The 16,862-nt window shown below is 44.6% G+C and overlaps 1 protein-coding gene across 2 annotated transcripts in view; it reads left to right on the forward strand.

Annotated features, from left to right (window-relative positions):
- RNLS (renalase, FAD dependent amine oxidase) overlaps positions 1 to 12,669 on the forward strand; it is a 76,804-nt gene extending 64,135 nt beyond the window's left edge. For both annotated transcript variants that reach the window (XM_074924310.1, XM_074924311.1), the window contains exons 6-7: positions 7,485 to 7,660; positions 12,346 to 12,669. In XM_074924310.1, the coding sequence (XP_074780411.1) occupies positions 7,485 to 7,660; positions 12,346 to 12,498 (329 nt within the window). In that variant the 3' untranslated portion in view covers positions 12,499 to 12,669. The remainder of the gene's footprint in view (positions 1 to 7,484; positions 7,661 to 12,345) is intronic.
- Positions 12,670 to 16,862: the final 4,193 nt, after the last annotated feature.

Below are 16,862 nucleotides of genomic sequence, written 5' to 3' on the forward strand. Positions count from 1 at the left end.
CTGGGCAGCCCATTCCAACGCCCAACAGCCCCTTCTGCACAGAAATCCTTCCTCAGAGCCAGCCTGACCCTGCCCTGGGCAGCTTGAGGCCATTCCCTCTTATCTGTTCCTCTAGGAAGGAAGAAAACGTTCCTGTGGAAGGTGTTTGCCAATGATATCTGTATACAGGTTTCTTCTGGAGACTAGGTTGTAACCCTAGGATCAAGGTTTTAACCCTAGGATTGATCCCCTAGGAAGAAGAAATGTGGTGCCCATGCTGCCACTGGAGGGGTTCTCAGCCATTCAGATGAGCACTCAAACACTACGAGTGCGATCTGCCTTTGAAGCTGGACCCTGTTGTGAGTAGGAGGTTGGACTAGGGACCTCCAGAGGTCACTTCCTACCTAAATCCTGCGACTCTGAGGCAAACAATGGTCTGCTGAGTATTTTCTGGACACACTAATAAATTAACTGGGAAGCGAGTCCAACCAAGCCCCCTTGGCCAAACCAGGCAATTCTTCACGCCTTGTCCACATTAGCTGTCTAGCAAGTTTTAATGTCAGCACAACTGAACAAGTAAAAATTTTCAATCCTCTTTGTGGACCTTTTGCAGATGTGCCTATGGAGCCTGTAAACTGATCCGCAGATCTTGGCTACTCTGATAAAGGCCTTTATCAAAGTAGATTTCATTCTTCTGGGGGTTGGTGGATTTAAGGACTTTGCAGAGTCCGTGAGCCGCAGGGCACTTCCAGGGCATGCAGATTGCAGCCCGTGCTGCCTCATGCTTTTCCACAAATGTGCTTCAGTCCTAGACCAGCACAACCACTTCTAAGGTTGTGGCTGATCAGCCTCTCTGAACGCCCAGTTCTTGGCACCTCAGTGAACACCGTGTTCCTTGTGGTACAGGCCTCAAAGCCTTTCAGCTAAGCAACTGCAAGATGTGCTCCATGATGGTACTCAGACATGATTTTCTCTCCTAGAATATCATTGTTTGGACAAATCCAGTTGGCTTCTGCTTTCTCAGGGATAGTAGGAGAAGCTATAGCTGCTCCTCCCCGTCTTTGCCAAGTCACTGCTAGCCATGTGGGCAGTGTTGGAGGGCAGATGGGTTCTTCTTAGGGTACCTTCTGCCATTAATATAGTCCCAAGAGCTCTGTCCTCTTCCTGCCATCATGAAATCCATGTTACCTGCCAGTTCCTCCCCTTCCACAGTTACTTTTAAACCTGTCACAATTCCAGAACATGATAGATACCAAATGAATCCTGTGACTTTCAGGCTCTGATGGTGTTCTCCATACTAAAGACAATTCAGGCCTCATGGATCCCAGGGATTGCAGCTAATCTCTAAAATGTCTTTTGAATTTAGGGACTCTGAACCATGACCTTGGCATAGATTCACCAGAGAAAAGTAGCTTTTGCATTTTGCAAGGGAGAAGGTTTTGGTGGACAGATAATCCATTGTGGGCTTTCTCTGAGAAGTTATGTTTTGTTTTATTGAGTTGTTTATGCTTTAGTGATCTCTCTGTCCCCTTCCTTCCCTGAGACTATGGTGAAGAGGTCATGGCCACCACAGGAGCTGACTTTACACCCTTAATATCATCTGAGAACTTCCCAGGACGGAAGGAGGTCTCTGTGGGAGGACTTGGCAGCACGGGCTGTTCATATTGTCACTGTCCTGCAGTACAGAGTGCATGGAGGATTTTGCCCACAAGTCTTTTTATCCAACCGTAACAGTGACAGCTATGCTTCTAGCCTGAGCAACTTTGCTGAGCAGCTTCACCCAGGACACCATGCTCTTCCATCTTACAATTCTGCACCAAATGTGTTACTCAAAGCTAGGAGCCACCTTTCTGGTGCCAGATGCTGTTGAGCCACAAGCCACTGTGCTGGGGAAGTGGCCCTGGGCTCTGTTCTCTCTGCTCTTCTCCAGGGCATCTTTTATTAGCCCCATCCTTTTTCTGGAAGGTAATACTCTTAACAGGCTTAATCCTGCATAAATTCTCACTGTCAGCATCCTGTCTGTCTCTTTCTTTACACAGCCTGTGTGATTCCTCCAGCTGGAAATTAGTGACGAGTGTTGAGACTCAGTGTTAAAATGTTAAGAAGCTGATAGCCGCCTTTTGCTGCTCACAATCCAAACACCTTTCCCCTCATTCCCAGGTTATAGGTCAAGATCGAGTTTCCCCAGAGAGTTCAGCATGGAGAGACTTTGCTAGTGCTTAATTCATGGTTATAATTGGCTGAAGTGCAGTGTATGGTCAACTCTGTTTTCATGCTTTCTGTCCTTGCACCCCTTCCAGATAGCAGATATGTGCTCCACCTTTGACAGCTTGTACTTCACATTACTTGTTGGTGTTGGAGGTCTTCCTTGTCTGTTTTCATGGGCTTATACAAACTTACCCAACTCCAGCTAGAGGCACTGGGGTGGGGGTCTCTGGCCTGACCCTGCTCCCAAAAGAGCAAGTGTCACAGCTACAGAAAATGTCCAGGTGAGTTGGGGCAGTCCCTAAGGCTGGAGACCCCCAACACTCAGGGCCCTGTCCCAGTCATGCCCTGCTCACACGGAAAGGGGTGGTATCCTCATGTCCAGTTGGGGTTTTCTCTTGTTGTAGTTGTGCCCCTTGACTCGTGTCCTGGTGCTTTGAACTTCTAAGAAGAGTCTGTCTCTGTCATCTCTGTCACCTTCCCTTTAGCATGTGGAAGATGTAATTAGATCCTCACTTTTAAATTACAGACTTACTTAATTCTGCATTTATTTAATCTCCTGTCTCTTTATCCATTTTCCTTTTCTATGTATGTGGTTTCAGACTTGCTAAGAGGAGAAGACACTGCTGATAAGACAAACAGTGTATCCAGGCTTTGGTCTGAAGTGCTTCAGCATCTCCCGTAAGGCCTTTGTGGACTAGACTTATCTGTGGAGAACTGGTGGAACTTCATACTTTGACTTTGAGGCAAAAAACTGCATTTGTTCATCCCTGCTTCTCTGCTCAGCCTTGCAGGCTGCTCAGAACAACTGCATGTAGATAGTGGTGGTGGCCAAGACATCCCAAGGAGGGTGGCTGTGTTAAATCTGGGACCCACATCAGAGGCTAGCTCAGGCCCTCTTCCCACCCCTACAAGCCAGCCTCCTCACAGTCTGCAGGCTCTGCACAGCCCTGGCTGCCAGGCCAGGCAAGGATGTAGCAGCTCCTGCAACACCTTCCCCGTCATGGACAGGCTGTTGGGCTGGATGGGGCAATATGCCAGTGATTGCACAGTTCTTTTCTGTTTACATGGAAGCAAAATTAAGTCTTGAAAGGAATGTGTTTATCCTCACATTTGTCGCTCTGCATCTACTTTCTGCCTGTGTCGGTCCTGTGCTATGAAGCAGAGCAAAAGAAATTAACAGTAAAATGAGGAAAACTTAACTCAGAAGCGAAGGAAAACTGTAGTTGTAGTACAGCTTCTTCCCAGTGCCATGGGGGAGAGGAGTCTAAACCTTGGGCACAAACCGTGGCTGCCAGACTGCTGTTGTGCTTCCCTCGCTGGCCACAGCCTCAACAGGGTCTCTGCACAAAAATCCACCTTCCTCCTGGTGCAAGTTAACAAAGGCAGGCCAGAGGGGCTGGGGGCCAGGCACCCCCGCGGCGGTGCAGCGTGGGCTGGACAGAGGAAGGCGCAAGCTCGCTGCTTTCAGCGGTTTTCAGTGGGGTCCCTGAGCAACTGCGGATGCCGAGGACGCTGCCAATGCTGGCAGAGTGGCTCCTTGCTCATTAAGTAGGTATAAGCTAGAGCCAGCTCTGCTGTCTGATTCTAGCTCTGATCTACCCGGCGTCTTATGCCCTCCAATGCATCAACTGATCGGATTAATTGCTGTGCAGCTGGGATGAAAGGGGAGGAGAACTGGGACTAGATGAAAGCTTTTATGCTGCTTCCATTCACACTCAGATCATTACCCTTCGCATTGCCGAGCGTTCCCGGGCTTGCCACATCTCCCATGCTACTTTGTCATCTGCTGGCATGGCCATGGATGGCTTACATCTTTGCCACAAATAAAGGAAATTAAAATCATATGAGAAGCCCTGCCAGAAGGCCTCGTTTTTAAGCTAGCACTTGCAGCCTCATCTAAACATGTTGGGAGGAAAATGATGGTTTTACTCCTGCAATAGCTGAACAGTCATTCATACCCAGTTCATCATGGCTGAGATGCCCCCATTGCTTTCAGAGAAAAATCTATTTTAAACTCTCTTAGTCAGTATTTTTGCAGAAGAAAGAAAAGGGCTTGAGGCTAAACTTGATCCTTGCAGGCTGCACATTTCAGTACTGGAAGGCTGTGACTCAGTGGCCTCTGGAAGCTCTCCAAACTATCAGTAGCTCAAAGGAGGAATTAAAAACTCAACAAACTGCCTGTTCTCCTGAAACTTGTTTTGTACATGCTATGGAAGAGATGAGAGATTTGAAAGAAGGCGGCCCTGTCCAAGAATCATTGGCTATAACAAGTCACATCAAGCAATGAAATTTATTTTATTAAAATGCTTAGATGTCTTTTAATGAGCTTTTTTGCCAAGTTTATGTGGAAGAATTTGCCAAAATACCATGTAGGCTACAATAAATCCCTAGGTACCTAATAGGCTTCCCCACTTGGTCTTCTGTCCCTGACAGTCTCTATGTAGACACCAGAATACCTGTTTTCTCCCACAAAATGGGAAGGAGAGACTGAGTAGCATTTCTGACGTTTTTCCAGACTGTTGGAAAAGCTGTTGCAGAGATATGTCCTGTGCTAGCCTGTGAAACCAGGCCTGAGGGTGGCAGGCGGAATCCTGGGAAGATGAGGTTGAGGCTGAATGTTAGACTCAGTCAGTCAGTTCATTGGAGCTCAGGAAGATGGCCCCTTTGGCTGAGCCTCTGCTTCTAGACAAGAGTGGTCCTTGTTTCACTCTACAGTCTTAGTCGCAGATCTGCCTTGCCGTCATCCCAAATCCATGCCAGGTGGGTATCTTGGACCTGTCCATCCCCGATGGTTAAGGCTTATTTTCAAGCCCAAGACACAAGAGAGCAAAATCAGCACCTCCAATTATAATAGGAAACAATCTCAAAATTTCTGGATTCTCCAGGAAATCACCTAGGAAGGGAGCTCTAGTACTTGCTGAAAACAGAGCTTGCAAGCCCAACTCAGGGAGTGAAGTGAGTGATCTTCTGCTCTTAGAATTGCCTTACTTGGAGATGGAGAACTTTAAGAAAGGTCAGGACCATGGCTCAGTGGCCTGTCAGAGTGCATTCCGGTCACAAACAGCAAACATCTTCCCACAGTTTTTGCCACATTTTGCCGATTTTCAAGAGCATGGGTTGACTGAGCTGGCCCACCCAGGAAAGAGACTCAGTGAAGGGATCCTTCCAACTGAAGTTAAAGCCATTGCTTTCATGCTTGCTGTGGGTGCTAGGACTTGGTACTGCTGTGCCTCGGTTGTGTATTCTGAAGTGATCAGCCCAGGACAGAAAGCTTATTGGAGAAAGACATTTTGTTTGCCTTTGGAAAGCTGGAATTCATTATCTTCTCAAAGGGATCTGAAGCTGAAGATCATCAACATAGCAGAGAGAAAGATTTCTATCAAGCTTGGTACCTAACAACCAGAACTGACCAGAAGGTGTTCAACTGCCTCTTTCGTTGTGGGTTCCTTGGTCATAAAATGCTCATTTGATGAAACTAAAATATTTTTGTAGGAATGTGCTAATTCAAACAGAGATTTAGCCAGAGAAGGCTTTCTGCCTCCAAAACAGGGAATGTGTAGTTAACGGAGCTAGAGAGAACCGCTTAATCTAACAACCAGCTTGGTGAGTTTGAACTTGTAGCTAAAATATAGCAGAACCCAGGGTCGTGTCCTTGCTCCAGCAAATGCATCCTGCTCATTCGAAGCGGAACAGCCCCAGGAGGAATGACTCACACAAGGATCTACTGGGTCCTCATCATGCCTTGTGATGTGAACATCAGCACTTGAGCTGCCTTCACTTCCTCCCCTGGCACTTCAGCCTGGTTGATTTTTAAGGGACAAACTCTTCTTTTTTAGTTTTGCTCACTTGCACGTATTTGCACGAGGACTGAAGTTGTATTGAAGGTTCACACTCCCCAAACGGTGCATGTAGAGAACTGTACATCGGTTTCCTGGAAGTTGCTAGAGCAGCAAAATTTGAGTTCCCTTGTGCAGGCCAAAAGGAGGTGCTGATTTCTCAAGCTAACCTGCCTTGGCTTCTGTTCCCCTTCTTCCCCTCCATAAATGTATTGGTTTTATTCTAGCCTTTCAACTATCTAAATACTGTTGCATGGCCAATATGCAACCAATTATAGAGGGAGCAGATGTTTTTCACAGTAATGCAACACTCTTCTTTTTTTGTCCTTTGCCTTTTTATCTCGTGATGATTTCATGTTCAAGCCTTACGTATTTCTGTGTTGCAGAGATTGTCCCCATTAAGGGGACACGTGTTTCAAATGTGCAAGGGAGGAAGAATGTAAATTAGTCTGATCGAGGTGTGTAAGCAAATAGGCTGTGGTGACCCAGGTGCCCCCACTCCTCCGGCTGTTCAGACAGAGGAGGTGGCTCGCTGGCTGTGCTGTTGTTGGTGCAGTGACTTGCATGCATCAGGCTGGCAGTGGCTGTGGCTGCAATTTGCTTGTTTTACATCTGGCATGCTCAGAGTCTTCACATGCCTTCGGCTGTAAGTGGAGTGCTGAGCCCCTGGGGATCCATGCCCTCAAACAATGGCAGAGCCATTCAATTCCCAAGAATAATCTTCTATCCGAAAGAAAAAAAAAGGTGCATCATCCAGTATCTTAATCTTACCACATGGCTGGGTGAGCTTCAGCCTTTGGGTGAGCTTCAGCCTTTGGTCAAGGGCTTTCCCTTTACAGTTGCCAGTGATAACGTTAGTCCCAGCTGCAGGTGTAGCCCTGTAGGAAGCCTCACCTCCACAGCCACCACGCAAGCAAGACCTTGCAGGTGGGCAGCTGCGACCACGTGCCTGTGAGTGCTCTGCGGTTGTAGGGGCACTAACCATTACTATTTGTGGACTTGACTGGAAAAAAATCTTACAGAGCGGTTTTACGTGTTTCTTCTTGTTCTCTTTTGCCCGTTTGCCACAATCACCAGGTGGTTGCCCTCCTTGTAGAGCCTGTTGAAATGTCCAGAAGGAAAAAGGGAGAGTTTGCTTCCAGTATATTCTCTGCTCCTTCCAGCTGCTACTTACAGGGTGTGGGAAAGCCTTGAGGTTCCTCTAGGAGACATATGTGGGGCTAGGGTTATTGCAATGAGAAAACCATTGCAAATTTTGCAAAAAGCCTGGATTTCTTCACTGTGCTTCTTGTTAACAACTTGTGTTGTTATTGCTTGTGTTTTTTCCAGCTGGAAGAACAGGGTGGTGCCACAGATACTTTTGTTCTACTGACTCCTAGGCTAGAGGCACAACTGTCAGCATGCAAGGAAGGCAAGTATTAATGAGTAGTCTTTCAAAAGCATCTCTCTTCTTTATTTCAGAATCTTCTGAAATTGGGCCCTCAGTTGTAGTTCACACAACTGTGACATTTGGAAGCAAGCACCTGGATTCAGACCCTGCAGAGGTGCAGCAGTTAATTCTCAGTCACCTGGAGAGGATCATGCCATCCCTACCTAAACCAGCCAGCATCAAGTGTCATAAATGGAGATACTCTCAGGTATTCTGTGGTGGGATTAGTCAGCTGGCAGGATGCTGCTGGGGCAGTGCCATGTACAGACTTGCTGTGTGTTGCAAGAAACAGGACATCCTACAACCCAGCGGTTTTCATCCTCAGGGAGCAAGAAGAAAGGGGGTGGTTGCTCGATATCCATAATACATTCTTCCACGTAGCCATGAAGAGCATCCAAGGCTGGCCAACAACAGCCACATCATTTCTAGTCCTCTTTTCACAGAGTGGACCTGGCTCAGCAGTAAGTTATGCAGCACTCCTGGTAAGTAGGGAGTGCAGTGCACAGGAAGGAAGTAAATCCCATAGACTTCGGTGGGATTTTCGCTGGTATTTAAAAATATGACTCAATCTGTCCTATATCCGAAAGTATGTGATATTATTAGCAAAATTCCCACCCTACCACAGAGCAGCAGAAGTCCTTGCGTTCAGACATACTAATTGTTATTATTTGATTTGGCCCAGTTCTATTTAACAGCATGTTATGCAAAAACTATTTTAAAGTAAACTACCTAAGGGTAATAATAGCAAAATGTGTATATTTTACAGAATTCTTTTAAAAATCCAAGGAAATTGTTGGCAATTTCCTAAAGTATTGGAGTGTATCTACGTGTTTACCCAAAGCCTCTTAAGTTAAATTACATTTGGTGAAATTGAATGTGGAAGTCCATGCAAAATATTTACTTAAAGCAGTTCCCTAAAAATTTTTCCTTTTATGAAGTCTGGAAAAGTTACTGTAGATGGCTGTTGAGAAGTCTGCTTCATGCTCCTTGATCTGCATCCAATTTAGGAACCTGATCTCGCTAGCACAAAGTTTATTATTCTGCGAGTTAGATATTGGTAGTTTGCAAATCACTTCCCAGGGCATAGTGTTTGTTCACAGCTGTCATATAAAAACAACCTTAACACTGGTTTCGATGTTTCAGATGACTCATACATAAATCATAGTATGTTTTATATGCTCTTTTTTATCAGGTCAGGGGGTTTTTTTGCTAGTAGCAGTATCTCTACACAGTTGTCACTGTTAAGACACCCTTTTCTGGTTGTGGCTTCTGGTCTTCTGCATTATCTGTTACCTTTCTGCTTCAAACTGCTTGCGAGCACAAGAGCTGCAGGTGGTAGGGAGGACAGTTGGTTGACCAGCTCTGGAAAGGGCTCCCAAAACAAAGTTAGAAGTATTTTTAAACAGAATTAATACATCTTAGATACTGCTGCTGTCACAGAGCTCTATCATAAAATTTATCACATTCAGGTACTTTGTTTATGTGTGCAAGAAAAGAGCCTAATATGACTTTTCCTTGCACTATTCACACTAGCATATTGTCAAAAGTGACATAAAAGCATATGCATCATATATAGCCCATTCTGATTTATTTCACCATGAAACCATGGATAAAAGAAAAGACAAGAATGGCACTTAATTTCTTACTACTAAATAAAAAACATCTTAATTGCATTCTACCAAACAGCTATGCTTTTTGAATCCTGGCAAAATTGTGGCCATACAGGATATATTATAACCTTGTAAACTTGTATTGCTTCATCTTTTAGAGCTAGCTGGAACAGTGACTGTAGGAATGAACTCTTATTTTCCACAATTGCTTCAAAATTGTTGTCTTCCTAAATCACTAGGTGTGCATCCTGTTTCCCCTATTTAAAAATTACATTCAGACATCTTACTGCTGGATGATGCTCTATTATTTTCTCAAACCCCTTCACAGCTTTTCGCTCTTTCTTCTCCTGCCTCTGTTGCCTGCTGTCAACCATGCACTAACCAAAACCACTGACTGCAGCAGCTGCTTGTGCTTTATGTCTGTCACAGGAGGGATTCTCACCAGTCTTTAATTCAGTGGGCCAGTGTCAATATGTCTTAGATTGCAAATAAGTCAGTGTAAGTGAGATCCATTATCTCAGTAAAGAGATCTCTATTGTCACCCTATAAAATAATCACTACCTAAGTTAAATACCTGGGACAGAGCTCCCTCTTTCTCTTAAAGCTATCTTTACTTTCAGTTATAATCAGCTGTTGACACAGAAGCAAAGGGAACTGATAAGATGGATGCATCTTTCCCCTGACTCTCTTAGGCAGGATTTATCCTACTTGTTAATTAAATCCAGCTGTAACATCCCTCACATGGCCAAACACAATCCTGGGATTAAAGTGCAGGCATTACAATTATCCATGGTGGATGGAGGATTAAGATTTCCAAAATTCTACTGACACTACTTAGCAGTACAGCTGCAATTCTGGATCCCCTCCTTTAATTACAGTAAGACACTATTAGCATTCAGAGCTAACAGCTTCCCAACCCATCGTGTCCCTTTGACAGAGACACTTTATAAGGAATACTGGGAAAACACAGAATCATAGAAATTGGAACTCTTCAGAGGGTATCTCAGAAGGGACCTCTTCAGGCCTGTAGTCCAACCTGTTGCTCAAAGCAGAACTGTCACCATCACTAGGTGATCTTAACCATGGCTTTGTGTAGCTGAGTCTTGAAGTCTTTGACAATGGAGATCCAGCAGGCTGTGCCATACAGCCAAGGGTCATTCAGAATTTATGTTGGACAGCACCTTCAGAAGAACTTGAAGATCAGGATCATTCCTTTCTTCAGTCACTATGTCTAGAGGGAGGGCCTTTACAACACTGAGCACGCAGTCTTGCCACACAGGCAAAAAGATGCAGGCTGAGATGTGAAAATACCGATCCTCTGATCAGTATGACAAAACAGAAGCTGTTTGGTACAGCCAGTGCCAAATAAGGACTGGTAATCAAGAAGGAAGGACACTCAAAAAGCCTTTTTCTGCTAAACCTTTCTTCCTTGTTTATGCTGTGACCTTGATCTGTAAGAAAAATTTAGGAATAAATTAAGTACTGACCTAAAATTCGTCTGAGGAAGATGATCTCTGACTGGATGTACCATGGCTCTTCTGTTGAGTTGAGTAATGGAAAATGAGTTGCAACTGGCTACAAATTCATTTCAGACGATTACCTCCTTTAAAGAGATACTGACATGCCAGTAACACAAAATGCAGCCGGTAACATAAACGCGGGGTTTTGCAGCTGATCGGTGCTTGGAAATGGCAGATAACGGCATGGCAGTGACTAGCTGAGTGTACGTCTGAATCAGGGCAAAAATCCCCTGGACTAAGCAAGATGCCTTGGACTTTAGGTCTGTTCACTGAAGCTGACAGTCACATGATGGGACACAGTAACAGTTTACTGCACGGGAATCCAAAACATATCTTTGGACCAAAGGCAGAAAGTCAAGAAATGATCAAAAGAAAATTGTACTCTCTGTATCATGCTTTATGATCTCTATAGTTTGATCTTTATTGCTGGGCTACTGCTGTGCTTCTGCTCTTTTTTTTTTTTTCCTCTCTGGCTTTCTAGATACTTTTTTCCTTTTTTTCAACATTTCGTCTTTATGTATTTTGTTTTGTTATTCCTTTTCTTGGACTGTTTTTTCCCCCTTCCCCCCCATAATCACTTTATCATCAAGCTGTCCTGCATCTTCTTAAACTTTTTATCCCTTCTGCCTGAGCCTGCCTTGCCCTCACATTTACCTTTCAGCCAGTGCTGATGCTGCCTTATCTCCATCCTGAGATTCAGTGGTGCTGCTCTGGGATACACTGATTTAGTACAACAAGGACACTCAGCCTTTGTATATAGGTTTGAAACAGGCTACAACGATGTGTGACAAAGCCAAGCATGATAAAACCACAGATACTGTGTGCTTTTACTCTGCCATTTGACACGCATTGATGTCTGTCATAAAGTACAATACTGAAAAGAGGTCTTTTGTTCTCCCCATGAGTTCCAGGTAGCTTCAGGTTCATAGCAAAGCCATGGCCAAAGCAGAGTCCGTTCACTTTTAGAGATGTTACACAGAACTGCCCAAGAGCTGCCAATCCACAGATACAAGTTTAATTGAGGGTATATTGCCAGGAAAATTATATTTTAAAAGAGTACAATGCATGTATTGAAAATTGCATTAAATATTTATCAAAACTACCTTATTCAGGACTAGTCCCATGCTGCTTACAGAGAAAGTGTTGATTGTATCTCTAGCAGTGTCTAAAAATTGTTGTGCTGCTCAGGTGAGAAAGGAGACCAGCGTAGCAGAGCTGGGGACAGAATGAGTTGTCCCATGGCTGTATGTACCCTTGCACAGCAGTGGGAAGCACAGGCAGCTCATCATGACAGTTGTTACTCTGAAATCCACCCCACCATCCATCCAGGGAGTCACCTGCTCAACCCAGTGGTGTTGCAAGGCTCTCTTGGAAACGGCAGGCTCCGCTCCTTTGTTGAACAGTTACATACCTGGAGGTTTTTGCAAGCCCACCTCTGCTGACGTGAGATCATGAATCCTCATACCTTTTGGCTTAGAGATCTCCATGCCTCATCTGTCCAGAGCCAGGCAATTCATTTCTGCTGAGATGGGATGAGAATAAGACAGGCCAGGGCTGTAAGCTTTCAAAATTTCCACAATTATTTAACTACAGAATATAGATATATTACTATGGTATTTTGATGGTTAATGTTTGGATCTATGATCTGGGATAGGAGGGGTGCTTTGTATGAAGGTGTGTTTCTCAGGGATATGGACCTTTCTGTCATGAAACTCAGGTAAGATACTTTCTTTTCCATCTCCCTGTGTGCTTTTCTTTTTCAGGTTACAAAAGCTGTGCCCAATTTTCCGGGACAAATGATTCTTCATACTCAACCTCTCCTGATTTGTGGGGGTGATGGATTTACTCATTCCAACTTCGATGGCTGCATAGATTCTGCTGTGAGTCTTGCAGAGGCTGTGAAGTCTCATTTATAGCAATTTCAAAGTTGGCTGCTATACTTAGTCTAGATTTATGATGAATTTTACTATGATGGATTGAATTCTGGTTTAGTGTTAACATCACTGGCTGCTATCTTGCAAAAATAAATAAAGGAAAATCTATTGGTCTGCTGTAATAAATATTGGGATGAGATGGAATTAAAATTAATTTTCTAGAATCTGTACTGTGAGTGGTTACTTTGCTTGAAGTAAAGGTTTTTCTGGCTCTAGTCAGAGGCGCTGAGCTCCAGCCATCTTGCCAGGTCTCCTGTTACTTTTACAGCCCATGAAATCTGTGTCAAGGAGAGGACCCTGACTTGAAAACCTATGGAGCTTCAGAGTTTACTCCTTTGCTGAGCATCTGGAGCCCTGGAAGTGACACAAGGAACATGCACAGTTGATCCCAGAGCTTTCATACATACATGGTCATCTCTTTTGGTGCAGATCAGCCCTGGTCTTGGTTATCGTTTTGGCCATGGGGCTTTAAACTGCAACAGGGGAGGTTTAGACTGGACATAAGGAAAAAACGTTTCACAGAAAGAGTGAGGGGGGGAGGGGGGGGAGTCCCCATCCCTGGGTGTGTTTAAGGGACATTTGGTTGAGATGTTGGGGGATTTGGTGTAGGGGAGAACTTTGTAGAGTCAGGCTGAGGGTTGGACTCGATGATCCCGAGGGTCTTTTCCACCCTGAATGATTCTGTGATTCTGTGTGAGTTGGTAGTGGAGCATTCCTTGCTGTGCTTCTTAAATTGGGTGGTCTATGCAAGGTCTAACCATATCAGCTGAAGGTCTTTACCATGTCTCCAAGGCATGGACAGCTTCTAAGTGAGGGATGGTAGTTGTCTGCCAACCAGCTTTCTTAGCCCACAGTTTTCTGGAGCCCTAGTTGCAGATTGCTGGAAGAGCTTGATGATGTTGCTGACAGTGATGTGCCACTGAAACACAGTACATGTCCTGTGTACGGTCTAAGCAGCATCAGCCCAGCTGTGCTCATAAAAGAATGAATGGAGAGAAGGTGAGAGAGAAGGTGTGCGTGTTTCTGGTGCTCTCATAGCAGTAGGGCTGCTATCCCAAAGTCATCTTGGGAACAGACAGTGACATCTGGGCTGTAACGTGAGTTTGACACAGTAAAGCAGACTGTCCAGGACAGTGGCTGCACTTAAAACAGTTCAGTATTTGCCAGGTTGAGTCACTGGTGCATCACGGATCTCTGCTGGCCCAGCATCCCCTGAACTAGGAGCAGCCCTTCCCTCCTTCCAGGTGGTGGGGGAGTGAGGGTGGGAGCAGCCAACATGGAAGGTGATTTAGCTGCTTTGCCTGGCAAATGCCAAGAGGAAGGAGGGAGAAGAATTCATCTAAGTGTGGTCTGTGGCAGTGTGTTAATAAGAAAACCGTACTGACATTTCAGGCTTAGGGTTACATCATCACCACCACTATAAAAGCTCATTTAAAGTAAACAGCCAGTCTGAAAGTGAGGTGAGTTCTAGACAGCTTATTTTGGCAGAACAGGTGTAGAAATAGAGGTACAGGTCCAGGGAAGGATATAAATATACAGGTGAGTGAATGAACAAGGAATTTGATTTGAAATACTAAAAAAATAAACAGCAAGTTTAATTGTGTTGAAAATACTCTGTCACAGTTTCAAGTATTTCTAAGCTACTAAACTGTGAAGTCAATTTTGAAATTACTCAGAAATTAACCAAGAAATCATTTATTTAGTCTAAATTTTATTTTAGCTTGCCCTTCCTCTTAAATCACGTGCCACATGTTTAGTACCTCTCTTTACTACAGCAGTAAAAATTAAAAAATGTTATTTTCAGCAGACAGAATTTTAACCATCAGGGAAGTACAATTCAGTCTCTTATACCCTTGCATTTCACAAAAATCTGACACCCTCTATTCACAGCAACTCAATACAGTAATTTACTGCTGTGTTTGACTGTATTTTAAGTGACACTAAGAACTTTAAAACTTAATTTTTAAAACATCTTTGAAGGATATTTCATGATACCATGCGGTTTTGTAGATTTTTTTTTCTTCTTTCCGTGAAATGCTCAAGTTTAAAACTAGATGTTGTTACTGTGTCTGAACCAGCCAGCTCCAAGCCCTCAGGTTTCAACCACCATGTGCTATGCAGAAACAGGAAAGAAGTGGTGGTCATGTGTGTGAGCAAATCTTTTACAAAGGCATGTGATCTCTTATCTACCACAATCGAGGTAGCCCTGAAGAGCCACATGGTCATGGAAGAAATGTAATCTGGTGAGGCATTTAGTCTTGGCTTGATTTAGCGCAAGCTCAGAAGCGACCAAAGTCCCCACTGGAATAAGGTTTTTATGCTGCAGTGTTGGAAAACCTGAATCAGAGCCGTACACCATGGAGGAGGGCATACAAAAGCAACCAAACCCCATTTGTGCTCCTCAGCTTCCATCCAGGCCTTGCCTGTCCTGCGGGAGAACACGCTGACCCGTACAGGAGGGTTCTCTGCTGGGTTGTTGGTTCCCCTGGAAGGTGTTGCTGTGGCGGGTGGGTCAGCTGTTGCTGGGACCCGGGGTGATGGTTTCTGGGACCCACCCCACCAGTCTGCCTTCATCCAAGCTCTGCCTCAGAGCACAGGGAAGGATCTGGGTCCTTCTCCTGCAGGGGTGAAGGAGCAGACTGTAACATCAGCGGATCTTTGCAGACCAGGGGTTTCCAGATCCAGACCAGGGGTTCTTTTTGGTGCTGTTTTCCTCACCTTCACTCATTGTTTTCTGCTTCTTTCTTCAAAGATGGATTTTGCATTAAGACACGCTAAAATTTGCACTTCCTTCCCCTTCCTTTAATTTTGAATGGAAGCAAGTCAAACCATTAAAAACCCTAATAAAGGTCAATCCTGAAAGCGTGTGACATGCATAAAACTGAAAATGAGGCATCTTTGACTTAACGCTGTGTTCAAGCAGGCGTGCTCCAAAGAGTCATGATGCTCTCACAGGGCCCTTGTAACAGCATCAGCTTTCAATGCCACAGGGGACAGATAACTGGAGATGTCTTTGACCCCATCCTTTCAGCAATCTTCCAGCTTTGGTCATTATGAGACCTCAAAATACCTGATAATAAGCAGATTGCAGATTCAGAGATTTTTCAGATAATGAGATTTTCCATTCAGAGGTTTTCGAACATGAATCACAGTCTAAAATTGCTCCCATCCTTCCCCATATCATGACAGTCCATCAGAATGCCTCTTCCCTATAACTTCCTCCCAGATTAAGATGATTTAAACAAGAACAATGTGTTTTTTTAAGGTGGAGTAGAAAAGTTCATGCACACCTTCCTTGGGACACACTCCAGAGAGTGGACGCTTAAGGGTGTCCATGGCAGTTTCTCATTCTCTAGATGTGAGCAGGGGGACAATGGTATTAACTTTCCCACACAAGGCCAGTAACAAGTGGTGGTATTTCAAAGAGGCCACTGTATGCAAAAGGATGGCAACGGAAGAGACTCGTCTGATTGATTTCCTGGGCTTTTCCCTGGGTGGACGTAATTTTTGATTAACTGGTAGATGCATCAATTACAACCACTATCTCCTTGATCCCAGACAAGGGTTATGGCTGTGTCTGATCTATATGTCATGAGCCACAGCTAATGCCCGAAGTCGAATTTCATCTCTCAGACCTTATTGTCTTCCTCATCACAAGGAAAGATGGGGCCATAAACGCTCAAAGCCCTTAAACTCACAGTTGTGTTAACTTCCACTCAATGAACATGACTTTGCAGGGCTGGCCCATGGCATCTAGTGCAGTCACTGTTTTTACAATATATTCAGCTACATGAGATGCATTTTGCTGATCTCTGAGTGTTTAATTGTACCTTTAGGTCTCTAACAGCAATTCTTTCTTGTTGGTTACTGTACCACCGACAGCTGACATCAGCGCCATGTTTCACCCCGAAAGATTTTACATTATTGGCCAAGTAGCAGACTAGGTGTTGACAGGAAGGCTTGGTAGAAACAACTACACCTCGACATTACAGTGAACAGAAGTGTTGAGAGACCTGTGGCTTGCCCAGGTATGATCCACCCAACATTTGCCTCGTTAGCACCATGAAAGGCAATTTTTGCATCACAACTGTCAGGTGGTCCTCAAACAAATGCATTTGAGAAAGCCAAGCATGCTGTTCTGAGCCATCGGACCCTGTTCTCTGCCATCCCTTCCCTGCACAGACAGCCCTTGGTGATCTTTGCAGCCCTTTTGTCCTTCTAGAAGGTGCCTGAACTGAGCACCACGTGCACCCACGTCCTGCTCTTGCAGAGATGGTTTTGGATGTTGTACTGGCTGGAATCTTGGGCACAGGCAATGAGATGCTTGATATTTTTCCTCCCAGTGG

Source organism: Athene noctua, chromosome 21, assembly GCF_965140245.1.
Source record: "Athene noctua chromosome 21, bAthNoc1.hap1.1, whole genome shotgun sequence".
NCBI lineage: Eukaryota > Metazoa > Chordata > Aves > Strigiformes > Strigidae > Athene > Athene noctua.